The 19,654-nt window shown below is 33.3% G+C and overlaps 1 protein-coding gene across 3 annotated transcripts in view; it reads left to right on the top strand.

Annotated features, from left to right (window-relative positions):
• The first annotated feature begins 4,713 nt into the window (after positions 1-4,713).
• Positions 4,714-19,654, top strand: part of LOC132730291 (uncharacterized) — a 29,446-nt gene continuing 14,505 nt past the window's right edge. For 2 of the 3 annotated variants that reach the window (XM_060716183.1, XM_060716181.1), the window contains exons 1-7: positions 4,720-4,849; positions 9,678-9,828; positions 11,459-12,649; positions 14,214-14,384; positions 17,541-17,793; positions 18,590-18,689; positions 19,334-19,528. In XM_060716183.1, coding sequence (XP_060572166.1) covers positions 9,693-9,828; positions 11,459-12,649; positions 14,214-14,384; positions 17,541-17,793; positions 18,590-18,689; positions 19,334-19,528 — 2,046 coding nt within the window. In that variant the 5' untranslated portion in view covers positions 4,720-4,849; positions 9,678-9,692. Of the gene's footprint in view, positions 4,850-9,677; positions 9,829-11,458; positions 12,650-14,213; positions 14,385-17,540; positions 17,794-18,589; positions 18,690-19,333; positions 19,529-19,654 lie in introns of all 3 variants that reach the window. The other variant, XM_060716182.1, reaches the window with a different exon arrangement.

Here is a 19,654-nt window from a genome sequence, read left to right as displayed (position 1 = left end):
CATGCCTATGTGTTCGTGTAAAATCTTATGTGCCGATGCCTTACCGATGCTAAACTTGTTGGCTACCTCCTCCAAAGTTACTCGACGAATTTTGTTAACAAAAGCTTTAACATTTGCTACCATTGTTGGGTTCACCGCCTCAGCTGGCCGCCCAGTCCTAGGCCTGTCACAAACACTTGTTCTGCCTTCACGAAACTGAGAAACCCAGTTGTAGAAGGTTGAACGTGATACACATTTATCAGAAATTTGTTTTAAGCCTCTGAAAGATGTGGCAGGGCTTTTCACCCTCTGCAACCAGAAACTTTATTACAGAGCGTTGTTCCTCTAACAAACAGCCCATGATAGACGAAACACCTATCATATATCAGCTAGAGGGCAAAATACTGTGTATACATAACTATCATTGAAAATAAACTGACCACGTTATTGGCGAATGAATGTAGTTTTCACCAATATATAATGTGTGTATATAGCTGCATGTGGAAAGAGAGGAGCATGAAAAGTCCGGATATTTTCTGACCGTCCTCGCGTATATGATATGATTATTTTTCTGTCCAACAGTTTGTTAAGCCAGCTGCATATTACATGCCTTTGTTTAACACAACATATTTTCAATTCAAGTATTTTTTTTACATTTTAAATGTAACGAATAACTGATTTTGCAGTATATAATGCAATATCTATTACCATATTTCTGTAGTGTGACTAACGCAGTATGGACCTTGTTTTGACCTTTATTTTATAATTTGCATGGATTGAAAGGGCTGCTTGCAATGTTCAATTGGCAATATTTTACCTTTTAATGCATTTTAAATTTTCATGAAAATTAGCATCTGTACAATAAAAAACACGAACGCTTTTCTTAGCTTTTGCCATTTAGTCTTCATCAGAAAAAGAAGATCATTTTTAGAAAATGGTGTTAAAAAAGAGAAAAACAGAATCCCTAAATAACCCCCATAAACAAAAAAAAACTGAAAATGTTGCAGACTCGGTTTCATTGAGCCTGTCCATGAACGGTACTGGAAATTGCAAGTTACTGTCCACGAAACTGGTGAAAATAAATAGGATATAGTGATAGACTTTGAAATAATTCAAGTCACTGAGAAAATTGTTCTTACACAACAAGGAAACTTATACTTTAATGTTTCAAGAACAGCTTGTTCCAAAAGTGTGAAACAATTGAAGGGTGGGGCGAAACTTATGGTCTTTAATACTAAGACAAAGAGGTTCATATGTCAAGTAAGTCTTGATAGAGTTTAATTGTATGATGAAGTCTATATAGTGGTTACTAGGTTGAGATTTTGAAAAACATAATAAGTCTAGTTGAAATTCAGGACAAAATGTGGTTCCTCTGAACCATTAATCACAACAAAATTACATGAACATTGCAGACTCGGTTTGATTAAGACTGTACACGAGGGATAACGAAAAACATGCAATATCCCTCACGCCCCTAACACCGAATTGAACGGTACTAAATTTTCAACATTTATAAATGTTGGAATCAATTAACCCGAAGGACTAGAGAAATACAACAACACTGACGTTAAGTACGGAGCAACTTTTAACAGCTGTCACACAGCACTTGACACCTGCTGTAGTGAAGTATAAAAATATGGACAAAATGTGATACCTCGGAAGCATTAATCACAACAAAATTACATGAATATTGCACACTCGGTTTGAATTAGTATAATGAGGTATAATGAAAAAGTGCAACATCTCTCACGCCCACTAGCATCAGCTTGAGCGGTACTCAATTTTGAACAGTCTAAAATGTTGAAATTAATTATCCCGAAGCACCAGAAAAATATACTAACCAAATAAAGTTTTATTAAAGCATGTGATGCTCAAAGGAACGCCGGTAATGATATTGTTCCTGCATGTTTGTTATCGATGGCTTTCGGGTATAATAATGGATTGTAAGTTACTAGTGGTGGAAATCTTTGATGACTTTGAGACTTGGTGACTTTGAGACATGGAGACAGAAGAAGGAAGTTCATTAATATAAATATGCAAGCAGAATTTGACAAGGACAAAAAACCGGGGAAGATCAGAATTTACAAGGACTTCTCTGGAGTGTTCAACACAACAATTTGACTACGGCCAATTAGGAAGGAACGTGTCTGGTTGAGAATTTGTGATGAGCCAACATTCAAAAGGTATGGAACAATTTAAGGTGATCCGTTTTATCAAGAATTTTGCTAAAATCAAAAGGAGATGAACTTTCCTCCTAATATGTTGTTGACAAGAGTATTTTCGAAAGTTCCTTCAGCTTTGTTTCGAATGAACCAATCTCTCTGAAGCAATTAAATTTTTAATGTGTTTTTTTTTCTTATGGGATACATGGGTGTATCACATTTAAGTTAAATCTCTGTTAATTTTTTGATACACATATATACATGACATGTCTATAAATACGAGTTATCATTCTACAAATCAAAAACCAGTTTTCAATTCAATTTTATTCAAGCAATAAATTGAAATAAATAATTTGGATTTTTTTCAATATTACACAATTACGACGGCAAGGAATTCATAGTCAATAGTCAATAACGATAGTTGATAGTCAATATTCAAAAACTCACCCTACTGTCTGTCATTCTGAATCTATATCGATTACAGAAAATTTTCGTTTTTTTTATAAGATAATATTTTTCATTTAATTGAGGTCTTGAACTGTATTACTATTTTGATTATTTTAGTTTTAACTTCCAAAGAATTTGAAAATTCACCTAGCATATTCTTAAGCTAATGCACTGAATTACAAAGCCCATGGTCAGTGATAAAAATCGTAAATTTCATTAACCTTTTGATACATTTTTTCCAGTCATATTCATTGTTGGGAGTACAAAAAGTCTGTACACTATAATTTAAAAGGGATGTGAGATTATAGGTTATTGCACCAAAGACCTTATTCTTGAAACAGGCTTTTTAAAATATAGATCATTTATATAAAAAAAGAAATGTTGAACATATTTGGTATATCTATAAATGTTTCAACAAGTTGTATTCTTGTATAACATTGTCTTTAAAAATACATTGCTTCATATGTTATACATTCGTCCCTGCACCATATATAGTTACCTTAAACGCTATAAAAATTAGGATTTGGAGCAATGTGATCCCTAAAATTAAGGGATCAATAATCAAGCCTGAATAAGATAAATACATGTGTGGCCCGAGGCGCTAGCCGTGATTTATCTCGGCACGTTTATCCTGTGAGCAATAAGTTGTATATAACCAATTTCAAATCAAGCAAATTCTTATGACGATAAGTTCACAAATAACACTACTATCAAAAAAGCATAATTATATTTATTCAGTAGCGGGTCATTAAATATGATGTGATATTCACCCGCAGAATGACACACATGTTTTGTAATATGAGTTGTCCTTGTTTAAAATGACACAAAATGTAAAGTGTGAAGATATTACTTTTGCCTCGTGAGTAAAAAAACACACAGCAAAGACACACGTAAAGATGACGTCAGCCGCTAGAAACGCTTAGGCCAACAAAGAAAATCAAGTTAATAGTAATCAAAGCGTTGTAACTTTTAACTATTTTAGTAAAGTCAATCGAGAAATATGCCATAAAACAAAACGCAATTATCAAATTTCGTGTACATTAGTAATTAAACAATCTACGATGCAGAAAACATTTATATGCACGGCTGCTGCAATACTATGATTTATCATGTCATTATTTTGATTTCTGGTGATAAATTACATGCCTGGTAGATTTAGCTTTATCAGTCACCCTCAGCTTTATCAGACACCTCATCAATACATATTGAAATAAAATGAAGAGAATGGAATAATTTTACCTATCACTACTTTGAAAATGTTGAACTGATAAAGTTTGAATCGAATAGACTTTTTAAATATCAACCTCTCACTTACATTCGACTTACAACATTTGTGACTATTTCTTATAGATATGACCCTTAGCATATTACTGCGCGCGGCACGAACACGCAGAGAAAACAGTTACACACCATTTTAAATGTGTTACAAACTTTGGACAGGCTATATTTGCTCATGTATAAACGGTTGTTCGCTAAAAACGAGCCTAAAACAGTTATATATTAAATGTACATGTATTATGAGATTTTCATAACATATTACGTACATGTGTATACAGCACTTAATATGTCTCTGCATGCATGTGGGAAAAATTTTTGAACGATAAGTTACTGCCAATTTAATCAGATTTTTTAAAAGATTTATATTGGAAACACACATTTTTTAAACTAAAATGTACTACAATGGAAAAGAAACAATTGAAAAAGGGAGATTTTTCTTCCGTATGGTATTATCATGGGTTCAACTGCAGACGTGTTATTAGAGATTAAGATCTATCAATAAAATATTGACCTGGAACATGGCTATCTTATTGAAGGATTGCCGGTAAATTAAAAGAAACATTGTGTTTATGATGACACCCCACGTTCCCCGGTCAGTTCTCGTCTTGTTCAGTACCGTAAGAGCAAGTGCCTTCTTTTTTCTGTACATAATGTAACTAAATATAATAACATATAGCTAACTAGGAGAAAAATTTAATGGCGCCGGCATTTCAATTCAATTATTATAAATACGGTCGTAGAATACGAGGAAAGATACCCTAAAAAGATTCCTGACACATTTCCGGGCATTTTGTGTCATTTTTAGGAGGCTGGTTTGTGACGACAACAATATTAATTTTAAGTATTCGGGACATGTAGCAGGTGCGAGCTACTTCCGGCGATTTTGAACAAAGCAGGCTTTGTAAATTTAGCGTTGTTTTTCTCCCTTTTATTGATTAATTTATGCATAATATGTAAGGTGTACAACTTTTACACACATGAAGGTATATTGCTTATTACAAATTATACCATATGCAATCGTATATATTGAATATTTTTCAGTTGTCGTCCAATGTTCTGTCATTTTCCCTAGAGTAAAAAACGTCAAATAAAAGAGAAAATTCCTGTTTCATTTACAAATCAAGATATTCTCTGCCTTGACAACTATATTAAGGAATGATAGAAAGTCTGATTAATTGAGTGAAAGTTTCAGTACATTTGTCAAAAGTGTTTGTTTTGTGATATTTGTAAAATGTTTGTTTTATAGGTCATGTTGTCAAACTGGAACTGAAGCTAAATTTATGGTTGTTGAAGTTCTATTAAAATAAGAAACCTGTTATTCAACAATTGCATAAGAATGCTTTCGGGTCAATTTACAGTGTTGACAAAGTATTTTTAATAATTGTTACTTGTCAATAACTCAGAATTTACATTGGCTCACAAAATATCTTTTTGCATTTATTTTGACATTTACCGTTTAACGGCAGATAGATAGATCTAGACAAGATAAAAATTTATGCAGAGTGTACTGTGAATAGGCTATGTTCTCACATACAGCTAAAACTTCAATAATGTTACCATTATGTATAGTCCAAGTAATTAGTCTAGTAAAATAGTTAATTGAGATATTGTTTGTTTAAGCTATGTAATTTTTATTATAATGTAAAGATGCTGCCCAATAAGAAGTTATGAGCAACTGGGTCATTATTTAAATTATAATCTACAAATTTGAAAACCTTGCTTAACACCATTTTCTTTACCTTCCAGGCGTTAGCTCTTGGGGAATTCTAAATGCCGTGTAAATGTAATTGCTATGTTGTATGTTTTTATTCTTTTCGGATTAAATGAAATTATTAATTTTTAAATGATTAAATATCATCATACAAAAAATTCCTTGAAAAAATGCACATAAAAACTAGGGATGCATCTCTTTATTTAATTCTCGATTGTTACTTTGTGATTCAATTAGTAACTTCCTTTTTGTAAACTCGGGCCATTAATTTTAAGAGGTGTCTTATTTAAAAATCATGCAGTCTGTGAAAATAAGGCACATGCCGATACGCGAGGCATGTCAAAATCCAATTTGGGCCTGCAAAAATCCAAATATCTTAAGGCCGACGGGCGTTTAAATTCAGTGTTTTCATACAAAATTAGTTTCAGTTTCAATATTTTTCCGAAATTGTCGTGTAATACGTCATCAGTCTATGTACATCAAGTAAGATTTACGTAATACGTCATTTAATTATGCATAATCTATATTTATCTACTTCAGCTACTGATAAGCGTAAATGTACGGACAATGCTCGAGAAAAAACGTAAATATTTGTGGGTTAAAGAACAAGTTATTGTAACTGTCTGTCAAATACATTTATTTTTAGATTGACCCATTTAGATTAGTGAACAGCTACATTACACCTACATTACACGTCTGAAGCAAAACCGGGAGTTAAACTGTGTGGTTTTGTTTAATTAGAGGATGCATTCAATGAATGCAATGCTTGCTTTTTGTTGATACTTGTTTTCATATTTTAAAGGAGAAGATTTACGTGAAAAGAAGAATACATGTATTGTCTATATAAAGAACAGAAAAAGAGAGTTTTATTGAAAAGTGACCGTCTGATTTTCCATGCATTAGTGCCTAAATTGAACCTTGTTGATGTGAATGAAACATAAAATAAACTGTTATCTTTATTTTGCACAATCATGTTTTGAAACTGTGATAATCTGTCCAAGCCTATACTTTTGCCTAGGTTGAAGGCCTAAATGGCCTATGATCTAAATAAGTTATTTCGCAGACTGATCATGTCTTACTTTTTAGTGTATACATTACATACGTTCTGATTTGATTGCATAAACAATAAAAAAAGCACCGCTTTAAATATTACTAGAATGGAGATATTTTGCAAAATTGGTGGCAATGAATCGAAATATGGCCATGACAATTGTTTTCTCAAATCGTCACTTAATCGCAGTCTGTCTAATGTGAGTAATCGGTTCACGTCTAAGGAAATGCATAAATTTTTTTTAGCTTGTTTGTTTAGAGGTAAGCATCACATTGAGTCATTCTGGCTATTATAAACAATATGTTGATAGATAAGTGCTTTTTTAATTGTGCATAAGCTTTAATGTAGCCCACTTGTAACAATTTTAAGTTACAAACACAAAATCTGAATACTGATGTATTGTTAGACAACAAGGGGCATAATTCTGAAAGCAACATTTTAGAAGTACAGACTTCCCGAAATACGTTGGTCCGACAGACATGTCCGATAAATTTTGATTAGGTCCCACGATTTATTATTCCAGATCGGTCCGACTGTCTGGCTTTTATCCAAGTAGCATGTATACAAAATGGCGTCGCTAAAGCGCCAAACGTGGGAAAAACGAAAATCTACATCAGCGTAGCCCGCAGTACAGCAGTAAAAGGATGAAAAGAATAGAAAATAGATCTGAGACAAAATTTATTGAAAAATGGAAGCAGGACCGTGAGTCGTTGGTGTATGACAGGGAGGAGATGAAAATGAGCTGTATGGACTGTGCAGATTTTTACGGCGAAAAAATTAAAACCTAAAAGTGTCTTAGAAATACAAATACAAATTTTCCTTTGATTTTGACTAATTTTATTCAGTCTAAGAGATCTCGTTTTCAGATTTTCATGGTTTGTCAGACCGAATGTCTGACACTTTTTTTTAACTTTCGGGAAGTCTGGAAGTAATGCCCCTTTTATCAATAATTCTGGGTTTTGAACTTTTTATTGTGTTGGAGCAAGATTTATGAAACCATCATTATATTTTGCATCCAAGTACAATGTTGGCGTTTTAATAGTATATTGTATATTGATACAGGATTCTGCATCTGATAAATCCATAATAAAACACATGTTTACTCTTTCTAAAGAGGAAAAAATGTATTCAGTTCTTAGGGTCAGTGTGCCTTTGTTTTAATGTACATTTAATGTACCAAATCATTTTGTACAAGTTGATGCACAATATCATAGGTTATAGGTTAATGTATGGGTTACTCAATTTAACCTACACTAAAACTGTTAGACAGTAAACTATTGTGTTACTCCCTCATAAGCTGTATTACATATGAACATAATTGGTTTAACTCTTTACCCCATATATACGCGAAACAACGCACTTTCGACCCCCCCCCTTTTTAGGCCTCAAAGAGTGAATAAATGTCCTATTTGGGCCCCAAACACATGATTTCGTTTGAGAAATGTTGCTAAAAAAATTGAGCACTTTTTCAGCGCCGCCCCCCATCTAAAAGATACATCAGGGGGTTGCCAGAAGGGGGATGTGCCCCCTTCTGTTAGGGGGGTTTGAAGGGGGGCGGAGTCCCCCTCATCGCCAAGAAAATTTTGGACTTGTGATAGGCTAAAAATGACCCCAGGTCGATCATAATGTAACGTGTAACCAACGCTGAAAAGCTTTTGACTCTATCTCAATCCCTTGAGAAGTTGCAGCACTTTGAAATAAATTTTGATGGAAGAAATCGAGGCAAAATAGTGTTTTTTGGCAATTTTGAGATGTCCCCTCGTTGCCAGCCATGGTAACAGGAAATTTAAGACTGAGCATGTCGTTACAAAGGCAATGGTTCAGTCAACATTTGTGCCAAGTTTAATTAGTATTGAAGCATTTTTCATAGTTTCACAGCAGTTTGAAATTGTAACAGGAGGCTTTTCAGTGAAAACGGCCATTTTTCACAATATGCTCATGGGGGAAAGGGTTAAAGATGTTAAAGAGATATGAAAACTTTTTTAAACTTTGGTCGATGACAATTTCCACTTAACTAAAGGAAATGCAATATATATACATATATAATATTTACATTTTTTTAACCTTTAGCCTGATGATCATATATTTGTTCTAAAGATAAGTGGAAAGTGTGCTGTTTATGTATTTTATTATTTAACTTCAGTATCAGAAAAACACAAACTTGTTCTAACTGTAGCCTTTTAAAGTAATGTTTTTATTCTGATATTTCATTAGCCTTATCTTTAAATCTTAATATTATTTCTTTGAAGTGTATAGTAAAACTTTATAGTTTTGTTTTACTGTTCAATGTGAAAAGACACAGCACAGATATATGAAATCAGATTTGATAAAACGTTGAGTAACATGTACATTTTTTTTCTTGATTAAACATGTGTGTATATTGAGGTAAAATGATGTTTCTGGATGAAAAGTAATTTATAAAAATGAATAAAATACCTTACATGCTAAGGATAAAACGCTGTTATCTACTCTAAATAGCAATTATAACATGAATTAATATAAAATCCTTGAATGGCTCTATATCAAATTGAGTCATAAAATGCTCTGAATTCTTCAAGGGTTTAAAGTTGATGAAAAAAACTTTTAATTTCATAGCCCTTTTTATAAGATTTGTCTGGTTATTTGTGTTCATAATAACTTTTATGACATTGTTTACATGACATTAGAAATAAAAGAAGAAGAAAAACCCAAACTTTTTGTAATATTTTATCGATGAACCAACTGTCAGATGAAATAATTTCACTGTTTTTTTAAAGGGTTTTCATATTGGTTAGTAAATAAAAGCCAACATGACTTTCTCGTTTCAGAAAACCCATATATACATTTTATAAATGTAATTCTTTGTATGAGATGGAAAAATTTGGAACAATTTATAAGTTGAAAATTTTTTAAAAGTAATTTAATGCACTCTTGTATGAAATAAAAAATCTGCATGGTATTCATCAATATAATGAATATGGGACAGGAATACTAGTTACAATATGTTTATTTCACATTCATATATGTATTTATACATTATATATGAACATGTATTTATAATATATTTCAGGAACACATGTAATCAATGATGGACTTGGGTTCTGTAAAGAAAGACTTTAGTAACCTGTTATCCCAGGTGCAACCATGGACCCTGTCACACTTTGTCATGTGGCTCGACATCAAGGTTGCAGAGTACAAGGTGTTTGGGCGTATGATTATGGGTAAGTCTTCAGTGTCTATTCTTGGATTCAAATAACAAGGGGGATTGTTAATGAAGAGTGAGAATTTATTACATTTGTTGATCTTTTTCCTTCTTTCTTTATGTAAAATTTTCCCCCTGCCTCTGAAAAAATGGGGGAATTCTCAAAAATAAGAGCGAATCCCCCCCTCCTAGAATAGACACTGTGTCTTATGTTACAAGGGTTAAGGGACTGGGTATGTCGAATTTTGTTTTTATTATGAATTTCAAGGCATATAGTATGCTATTTCTATATGATTTTTCACATTTAAGTAAAATATATAATATATTCAAGTCTGATTATTATTTGTCAGGGCTCGAATTTAACACTCGCAAACTCGCAAAATGCTAGTTGAAAAATGATTTTGCGAGTTAGATTTATGACTACTCGCAATTTTTTGCGAGTTGAAGTAAAAAGGAATACACTCGTCAGGAAAATCCGAAATATAAATGGGGCGTAATATTCGCAGGTAGCCGAGTTATAAACTATGCACGCACTTGCTGTCTGGTTTACATTTTCTATACCTTAACCTCGCTTAAAAAAGTACACAAATTAAAACCAGTCCAAATGTCATTTTGTCCGTGTAAATCAAGCATGATCAGAATAAAATGTCTAAACGAAAAATAACGAACTTCTTCCCACTTATTAAGCAAATGTGTCTACCGATAACAATACTCTTGAGTACAGAAGATGATTCACAGTCTATCAAAAGAAAGACAATCAGACCTTCAGTTAAAATGTTTAAAAAATGGGAGAAAGAACTGCACATCAGTCTTACGTACGAACTCAATGACGATGGAAATGTTGCCAAAATATTTTGTGCCGATTGTTGTGCGCATAATCCAGACCATACATCGTCGGTATGGCGACAATATTGCATTATTATTTTTTTACATGTATATTGACATTTGATTAGAATCCCTGTCCCCTATATCAAATTTTGAGTAGAAAGTTACGTTGCTGATTCGTACCCCGGGCAGTTCGAACTCGTCCAAATAAATAAAAATTTTAATTTTGTTATTCTCTATATCCAGCAACAACTTTGTCTTTCAGCACATCAAATAATTAAATTTCTTTTGGAATTAAAAAATCATTGTCGTTAAAAGTGCTAGTTGAATTCAGTTTTTGCTAGTTAAAAATTTGTCCACTAGCCAAAAATTGCTAGTGGCCAAAAAAGTTAAATTCGAGCCCTGTTAGTCAATAATTGTCTTGAGCAAAAGTCTTCACAAATACATGATTAAATTTCCTTCCTTTTATAAGCGATTTTATTATAATCCTATGTTATATAAAATTAAATTTCTGATTTTACCCTGTGTACATTTCTTTCATATACCAGTAATAAATATGATGTTGAGTGAATGCTTGCAATGTAATACATGTTATGTAGTAATTAGAATAGTGTATTTCATTTGGAAATATTTCTTTGGAGTGACAGTGTACATGTACAGTCTTTATTCTTTCATTTACAAATTTGTAATTTGATAGTTTACCTATATCATACAAGATACTTTTTGTTACGATAATAAGGAAATATATAAGATAACAGTGCACTTCTGCCACTTCATTAGATTTTATGCAGCTTTAATTAACCAAATTTGTAAATTCTTTTTAGATAACACACCAAATGACACTCCTCAATGGCTGAGAGCTAGTGCTGATTATTTGGAGCAACAACAAAAGGAGGCTCAGGCACAAGCTGCTGCTGCCCAGGGTGACAAGGACCTATCACCCACAGTGCCACCGATACCTCCCCCTCCTCTCTCCCCGCGCACAGCTCACGCTATGGCATCCCTTAGACCATCATTACAACAGATTACCTCAACATACGAACCTGTAGCATCATTTGTGACCACTAGTGCTAGTACATTATATACAGTGTCAACTGTGAACTCTACAGTTGTATCTCCCTCAGTGTCACCTGCATATTCGACAGCATCTCAGGTTCGGCCCCCTCTGCCAGTTGAATCATTTCAGAAGTCTTCTCCACCGATCTCAACTACAGAAGCTTACGCAAAATCAAATTCATTGGCCCAGTACGCTGGGTATCAATCAGGAACCCAGCGGATTCCACCGATCTCACACCTTTCACCAAAGCATATCAGACAGAGCATAGATCAAGGATTATCCATGTCATTACCAGTTTCTCTCGCATCAGGTAAGGAATCTCTGACAACCGCGGAGGTAGAGTCTCAAATAGCAGTGCTAGAAAGTCAGATCGCAGCTGTAAATAGAAGCTTGAAACAATCGGCTCAGGCTTCAGGTATTGTGGAAACCGCTACACCATCATCATCCACTGGCAAAACTGGCCGACGTAAAGCTGACACCACAACAGATGAAACAAATGCATTTGTTCCACCTCCGTACCCCAAGAAATCTCGTCAACAGTCACCAATCAGTGCAACTCGTACGGCAGCGGCAGAATCAACAGCTGCCCTGCCACCATTACACTCCAGCATGGATATGTTGGCAAGGATGCACCGCTTGGATACAGAGAGCATACCGGAATCTTTAAGATCGCAAAACATAACATCAACATTAGAAGCATTTGAAGCTTTGAGAACTCAAACATTTCCTCCAAGTACACAATTGAGCAATGAGGTTGATGCTGTGCAAAACACAGCACAGGATATGAGCATGCATCATGTGACATCAGAACGAGACCAGCTGGCGGCATACACGGCAGCAGTGGAGCGCGAACAAGCTTACACTGTACCGGATAGAGAACAAACGTACACGCCAACATCAGATACATCGGCAACCGCCAGTACATTTAACATGCAATCTGCTGAAGTTAGAGTAAAAGGTATTTACTTTTAGATCTATATCATGATATTTTTGTACAGATTAAATCTTTTTCTTCCAAACAGTTGCTATACAACTGTGTTCCAAAAAGTCTTAAAATTGTGTAGATTAAAGAAATACATACACAAATTTTTGAGCAACGGATGTTATTAAAAATAAAATGCAAAAGCATTGGTTATAAGTGGAGATGATAAAAGAGTATAAATCTATATATCTTATGAAATATTTTTTTTAATTTATCAACAGTAAAATTATATTGGTTCCATTATTATAATTTATATGGCTGATTCCCAACATAAAATGTTTGTTATTTACATGTAACACACATGAAAAATGTACATAAACAGAATAATATGACTTTGTGCATGCACCACTTTAAGGCAATTTATTGCCATTTTTATTTCATACAAAGATATTGAAAGTATTCTTTTTTAAAATCCAAACAATAATTTTTGCATCAGATATATATCTTTATACACTTTAAATAATTTTTTGAAGAATCATGCACATTTTAAAGAAAATAGAGGTCAGTCTTAGATTTTCTTTTTTTATACAGTGCTTAGTTTTACATTAATTTTTCAATGTTAAATGATTCTGATTGTTCACTAAAACATCTTCAATAATTGTTTTTTCGAGTACTTTAGAATTATAAGGCAAGCATTCAATGTGCTTATATTACACACTGTCAGTTTGTATGATTTGTCTTAAAAGCTTTAATGGTCATTTGATAGTGATCTGCTTTATGTAAAGATACTTTTAAGGGAAAAAAATGAATTTAAAAAAAGACAGAGTACATTGATCTGTTGCGGTGTGTAGCTGTGTTTGGATTTTAGCCAGGCATACTGAATATTCTCATTTGAGGAAGTTACCAAGCAAGCTTAAGAGGGAATTTATGTTTAGTAAGATTGTGTAGGAAGCTATAAGCTTATAGACACAGTCTTGAATCTGTTCCTAGAACCAAACAGTACTTAGTAATGAGTGTTAAGTTCCGTACTCACTGAGATAAAAGCTTGCCCCCTGATGGGGTTTGAACCTACACAGCAAACAATTTTTAGATTACTTAATGATATGCATTAACTACTCGGCTATGCCAGCTAATTCATAAAAAGTTGGTGGTTCTACTCTGGGCTTGTTTGAAATGATAATTATGTACAGGGAAATTTGAGATTTTTATCCCTTTGCCTGTAAATCTGTCAATACGCAACACAATCTAAGCAAGGGTCAGTGTGATTTTGAATCCAAACAACATCTTTAGGTTGTCTGTTTCAAAAAAAAAAGTATGGGTATTATGTTTGCTGTGATGTTGTTGTTGTTGTTGTCGTGGTGCAAAAAAAACTTTAATGTAGCCCATTATTCAAAAAGTAAAAAAATTATCAACATGAAACTTGAAATTCTTGCTTATCATAACAATGTGCAGTTGTTGGACAAGGGGCATAATTCTAAAAGCCATATTTTTGGAGTTATGCCCCTTTTTAACTAAGAATTTTTAACAGATAAGCATAAACACTGCATGTGGTGCTCTTGATTTGTATTATTTGAAATTGTATGATAATTTGATGTTACAGTTGAAGCAAGCCAATCAGATGAGGACAGTCATGGTGGCATGGAAGGTCTGAAAACTCTGACTCCAGACATTGCAGCACAGCAAGAAGTCCCGGCAGAGGTTACAGGGGAAGACGGACAGACATACCCAGTATCAATGTATGCAGCTGTTGGCAACAACACCTCACCAGCTGGTATGTTTTCTATCTTAATTACTACAGAAGTGGTAGTGACAAATCATTATGATCTCAAACAGTGTTAGCCTCTATAGGTTAATGTAATAGACTTAGATAAAAAACACTGTGTTTCTGTGGTTTGTATGTAGAAAAGGAGTTTTTTCAAGTTGAAATTTAACATATGCTTCATCTAGAATATTACACAGTAGTAAAAGTTTAATAAACAAACCTTCCAAACTTCATAGTAAGTTTGGGGATTTTCTTTTATGAATCAAATGTATCAGTTTTGGTCCTCTCTTGCCTTCATCAGGAATACTAGACATTAGAATGGTATGTAAAATGGCTTATATACATTAAATAAATTTTGGTTAAGTGTTTAAACATTTTTTGTATCTCTGAATTAGTGAATAGATGAAGATGGTGTGTCAGTCCTTGTCAATTTTTCAGGTTTATTGCATAACTAGAAAACTATACAAAGGCTTGGAATATGAAAATAATATTGAACTTCGATATAGATAAATAGCAACTACATTGTAAAAGAATAAAGAATGCATTGTTCCAATTTTGAATTATTTCTGTTCCTACAATTTTCATGTCAAGTCAATATAACGTGATAAAAGCTAAACTTGCTCTGCATGTGTGATACACTTTAATCAGATCTTTCTACCATTTCTAATTTCTATGTTTACATTGTGTGTGTGTTTGGGTTTGTTTACCCTCGCCACCGGAAAGAGACCATATGGGCGAGCATATACTTCATTTATAACCTTTTAAAAAGGGGGAGCTGATGTTTAATTACTTTTTGTTATATCCGTACATGTGTTTATGTGCATACCATATCCCCCATGACAGGGTAGTCTCTACGTACAACCTCTGCCATGGGAGGAAGATGGGGCAATCCCATACTAAGATTAAGAATTCTAAAAATTTAATTTATTAAAAAGCACTTATTTTAAAATTGGCCAAGACGTTTATAGCAGTTACCGTCTTTTATAGCAGGTCTATCTAATATTTAGTATAACTAAAAAATTTTAAAATATTACCTATATTTGAAGAGTTCGCATACTTGCGAAGAAGGCATGTCAGGAACGTTTTCTGACCAATTCATTGTGGGCTAACTGTTATTTATGTTGGTATCTATTTAAATGTTATAAACCGTATACATTGGGATGCATATAATTAATTACATGTTTGTAATTAGCAGAGTTTGTTTTAAATTTTGTAATTTTTGTAAGTTCTACCGAACACCCGCTTTATAAAGTTAATTTTGATTGGTTTAGAGAGGATTGCCTCCTTTGTTCTCATTGGCCGAAAATTCTCTGTTTACAAAATAAGGAGGTCAATCCGGTTTTGTGATAATTTGCAAATTTTCTTAATTTTCGGATTGACCTATATCGACAAGTTTGTCGCGCGAACGTGATAGAGATTTAGCAGGTGCCCGTTGCATCCAATGTATACGTGTTTTTACCAACTTTATTTCAAAATTAAAACAAATATGATAGTTAAAATGTGGTGGAAACGGCCTTATCTATTTATCACTGTCTCATGGTCTATAAATTATTATGCATCTAGATATCACACATAATAATAAATCTTCTATTACTTAAACAATTCATAGAAGAATAAGAAAAAATCTAAGTCCCAAATATGGCTAATAATAATAACTTGGTTACCCATAATGTGATGAGATAGTCTTTTTGTAACATATTTAAGAAAATCTCATGCTTGAGTGGACCCGTGATAAACGTATTGCTCCATATGGGGGCACGGGTTCACATTTACTAGTATTAAGGATACTAGTTTATATATACAGGAATAAAAAAGATAGATAATAAATAACACGGGGCGGGGGGCAAAGGGATATATACAATATGGAGTCTTTTTGACATTATGTGTAATCTGTAGCCAGCACCTCCCAATTTTGAAAATAACCATGAGACTGTATGGTAAAAATAGTCTAGTGCACAGCCTATTTAAGAAATTATTCAATTAAAATTACATAGCAATAAAATTACAAAATAAATAAATAAACTTCTCAATAGCACCGTTTCACGGCCACTTATTAGGGCCACTTTTAAAAATAAACACTTAAAATAGGTTTTGTACACTTTATACAATGGCTGTGCACTGACTCAAAAATTTAAAACGTAAAAATATATTGTCGAAACTTACATACAGTATCCTATACTGTAGTATATAACTTAGGCAACTACCTCTCGCGTAATGTTTATATGTTCGCGTCTTAACCTAATATATCAAAAAAGTTTTGTCTAGTTAGACTACCTTGTATTTATCTTGTAAAGTTTCATTTTACGGCATTGATTATATCTTAATATATTCATCTTTTTGCTGGAGAAAATGTGAGCTCGCGGACCACGCACTAATAAATCACTCAAACCTTTATCAGAATCGGATAGATGGACCAACCACCACATATAATGATGTTAAACGAGACGAAAAGTATTTTAAATTTACGAAAATAGAAGAGAATAAACCTTTTATTGTACACAATAGTTGTGACCAATCATATTGTTGTATTTCTGTTAATTTCTGTTAATTTGAGAATACTTCAATTTCATTGGTTGTTGGAAAATACCATAGAAGAAAATATGAAAAATTTCCTTCGCGAATACCTTATTTTATGAGCCCATAATTTTATTGATGGGGACATATTTATAAAAGAAACCATTTTTCTACAATGTCCAGCATTATTATTTAATGAAAAAGTGTTTGGTTTTGTCAGATCTTATTCAAATTATAAGATCTGATACCCCATTTTCTTCTTTTCGTGTTGGATAGAAAATGAGGTGAATTAACCTATTGGATACGTCAATTTGTACATTCGATAAATTTTTATTCTGATATTGAAATAACTTGAAAATTGTTTTCTACAATGTACGTTATATGTATTAAATGATAAAATATTCAAAAACATTATATCTGATCTATACAATCAGATCTGATATGTCATTTTCTTCTTTCGGTGTCGGAAAGATAGAAAATCTAAATTTGAAAATGTGATACAAAATGCTGTATATGTAGTAATTAATACATTAAAGGGCAAAATAGTCTATAGTTATAGATCTTGTATCACTATATGTTTACATTTTCTGAGATGAACCATATGTAACATTTTAGATTTATTTTTAATTTTTTTTTTTTTTTTACCAATAGATGACAAGCTTGCAGCTGAAATATCTACAAAGAAAATGCGACGTAAATTTCTCGAATCAATGAAGAACAGCAATCCAAAATACTACTCTCATCAGATTCAACAGATTATACCATTCCCAGACAAGTTCCCCGTCTCCAACCTCGACTACGGACTTAAGGCGTTACAAATGATACAAACAGGGGAGATAACCAGAGCTGGCAAAATACAGCTGATTGACACAATATTTCATGAACTCATTAAATACACCGGATTGTAAGTATTATACAGATATTATTATGATTTGCTTGTTAATTTGGGTCATTCATTTACAGTACTGTCTGAAAATTGAATAATAGTAATAGAGGCATTGCCAGGGGAAGTAATAAATGTCGCTTAATTAATTGTCCCTGCTGCATGGACTTAATATGTCTGTGGTGGTAAGAATTGACCTACTTAGCTTTGTATTGAGGGCATGGTATTTGTAAGTCAGAGGTTACTGGTTCAAACCTAGGGTGAAGCCTACTTTCTTTATGACATTTGAAGTCTTAGGGTAATTTGTTTTCACTGCTGATTAAAAAATCATGTGGGATTAGGATGGGTCACTTGTGTAGAAATTGTAATTACGGGTTAGTTATGCAGGAAAGCCGGTCAGGTGGCTCGGTTGAGGAAATGTGATAAAAATTGTGTGAAAATCGGCATTTAAAAAAAAAAAAAATTGCCAGCAAGGAGCCATGACAGCCTACACAGAGTTTTCATTATTAACAGATTATTGATCCATATCATCAGTTGAATTGCTGTTAAAATCAGTTGTATTTTCAGCCTGTAGATTAAAATATCCCCTTTGACCCTTGGCCGAATCAGTTGTTATATTGGTGCATCTGTTGCCCCAAATAAAAATGAAAACCCTGCCTACATATCCATGCTGTCTGTCCAGTTTCTATAATTTTAACCTTTTGTTATCAAAACCCCTAATATTAATAATGAACATGTTCTTAACTCAAAGTAGGACAAGACCGTTATATGTATATCACAATGATGTGTCTTTAAATGACTTTTTTTCTTATTTCAGATATCCAACACCAACCCAAAAGATGGCTGTAGCTAATGCTATTGTAGAAACCTTCCCTACATTAGCTGCAAAGATGAAAGCCAGTCATATTTCACCTGCTGTAAGTACATACATTATCTCTCATTACCTGTAAATATTTAATCTTAAGAGCTCTAGTGGCTTGTCTAGGCAACCAGTGCTATGCCAGGCATGTTTGCTGATCAAAGCAGTCTGAGGACTGGGGTTTTTCTGGCCCACTTTGATGACTTATATCGGGTCATGTTCCCAGTGCCAAAAACTATGTTTTCTTCCCAATTTCAAGGAGAAAATTCCGAATTCAAGGATCAAAATTTAATAAAGGTAAAATTATGGTCATTTTGTAATTTTCTTACATTTAACTCCTCTGTGCCATAGAACAGTTTTAACTTATTACAAGGGGTTATTGAAGGATGGTAGAATACAAGTTACATTATTTCTTGTTTGTATATCTCATAAACTGTACAGTTTGAATATTGACTTAAATGTTACTGTAGGAAATTCTCATGTCTTTTTAAAGTAAGGTTGAGTTTTATTAATTGGTGGATTTGACCACTTTCGCTATTAATAAGGATTGTTAATTTTCTTCCAAAATGTTAAATAAGAGGTGCTGCCCTTTCCCATTTACTCTGCCTGTATTATATCGATGACTATTTAAGAGAAGAAAATTATAACGTTTTTTTGTATGTATTGATCATAATTTAACCATCATTTGTTATGTTTTCTCAGGATTCTTGGTATGTTATTCTATGTGATAAGTTCCGTAATGAACGTCGAGGATTGAGCGGGGCTGGAGCTTCACCTCGTACTGGTAAAATGAAGAAAGAGCAGCACGATTCACACATGCATGCCATGGTTGCCGACCAACATGTTGTCCTTGAACCAAATGAGGAACTAGAGCTGAGAGCCACAGAAGAAGTTCAGGTTGGTGTAAAAATATATCTATGTATTTAACTCTTTGAATGTCAGTGAGGTCTCTTGATTTAATATGAATTTGAGGCAGTTTTTATGCCCACTTTGGGAGAGGGTATATAGATTTGCCCCTGGATA

The sequence above is a fragment of the Ruditapes philippinarum genome, unplaced genomic scaffold (genome assembly GCF_026571515.1).
Source record: "Ruditapes philippinarum isolate M1 unplaced genomic scaffold, ASM2657151v2 ctg6257_1_1_1_1, whole genome shotgun sequence".
In the NCBI taxonomy this organism is placed as follows: Eukaryota; Metazoa; Mollusca; class Bivalvia; order Venerida; family Veneridae; genus Ruditapes; species Ruditapes philippinarum.
This window is presented reverse-complemented; position numbering and strand designations above follow the sequence as displayed.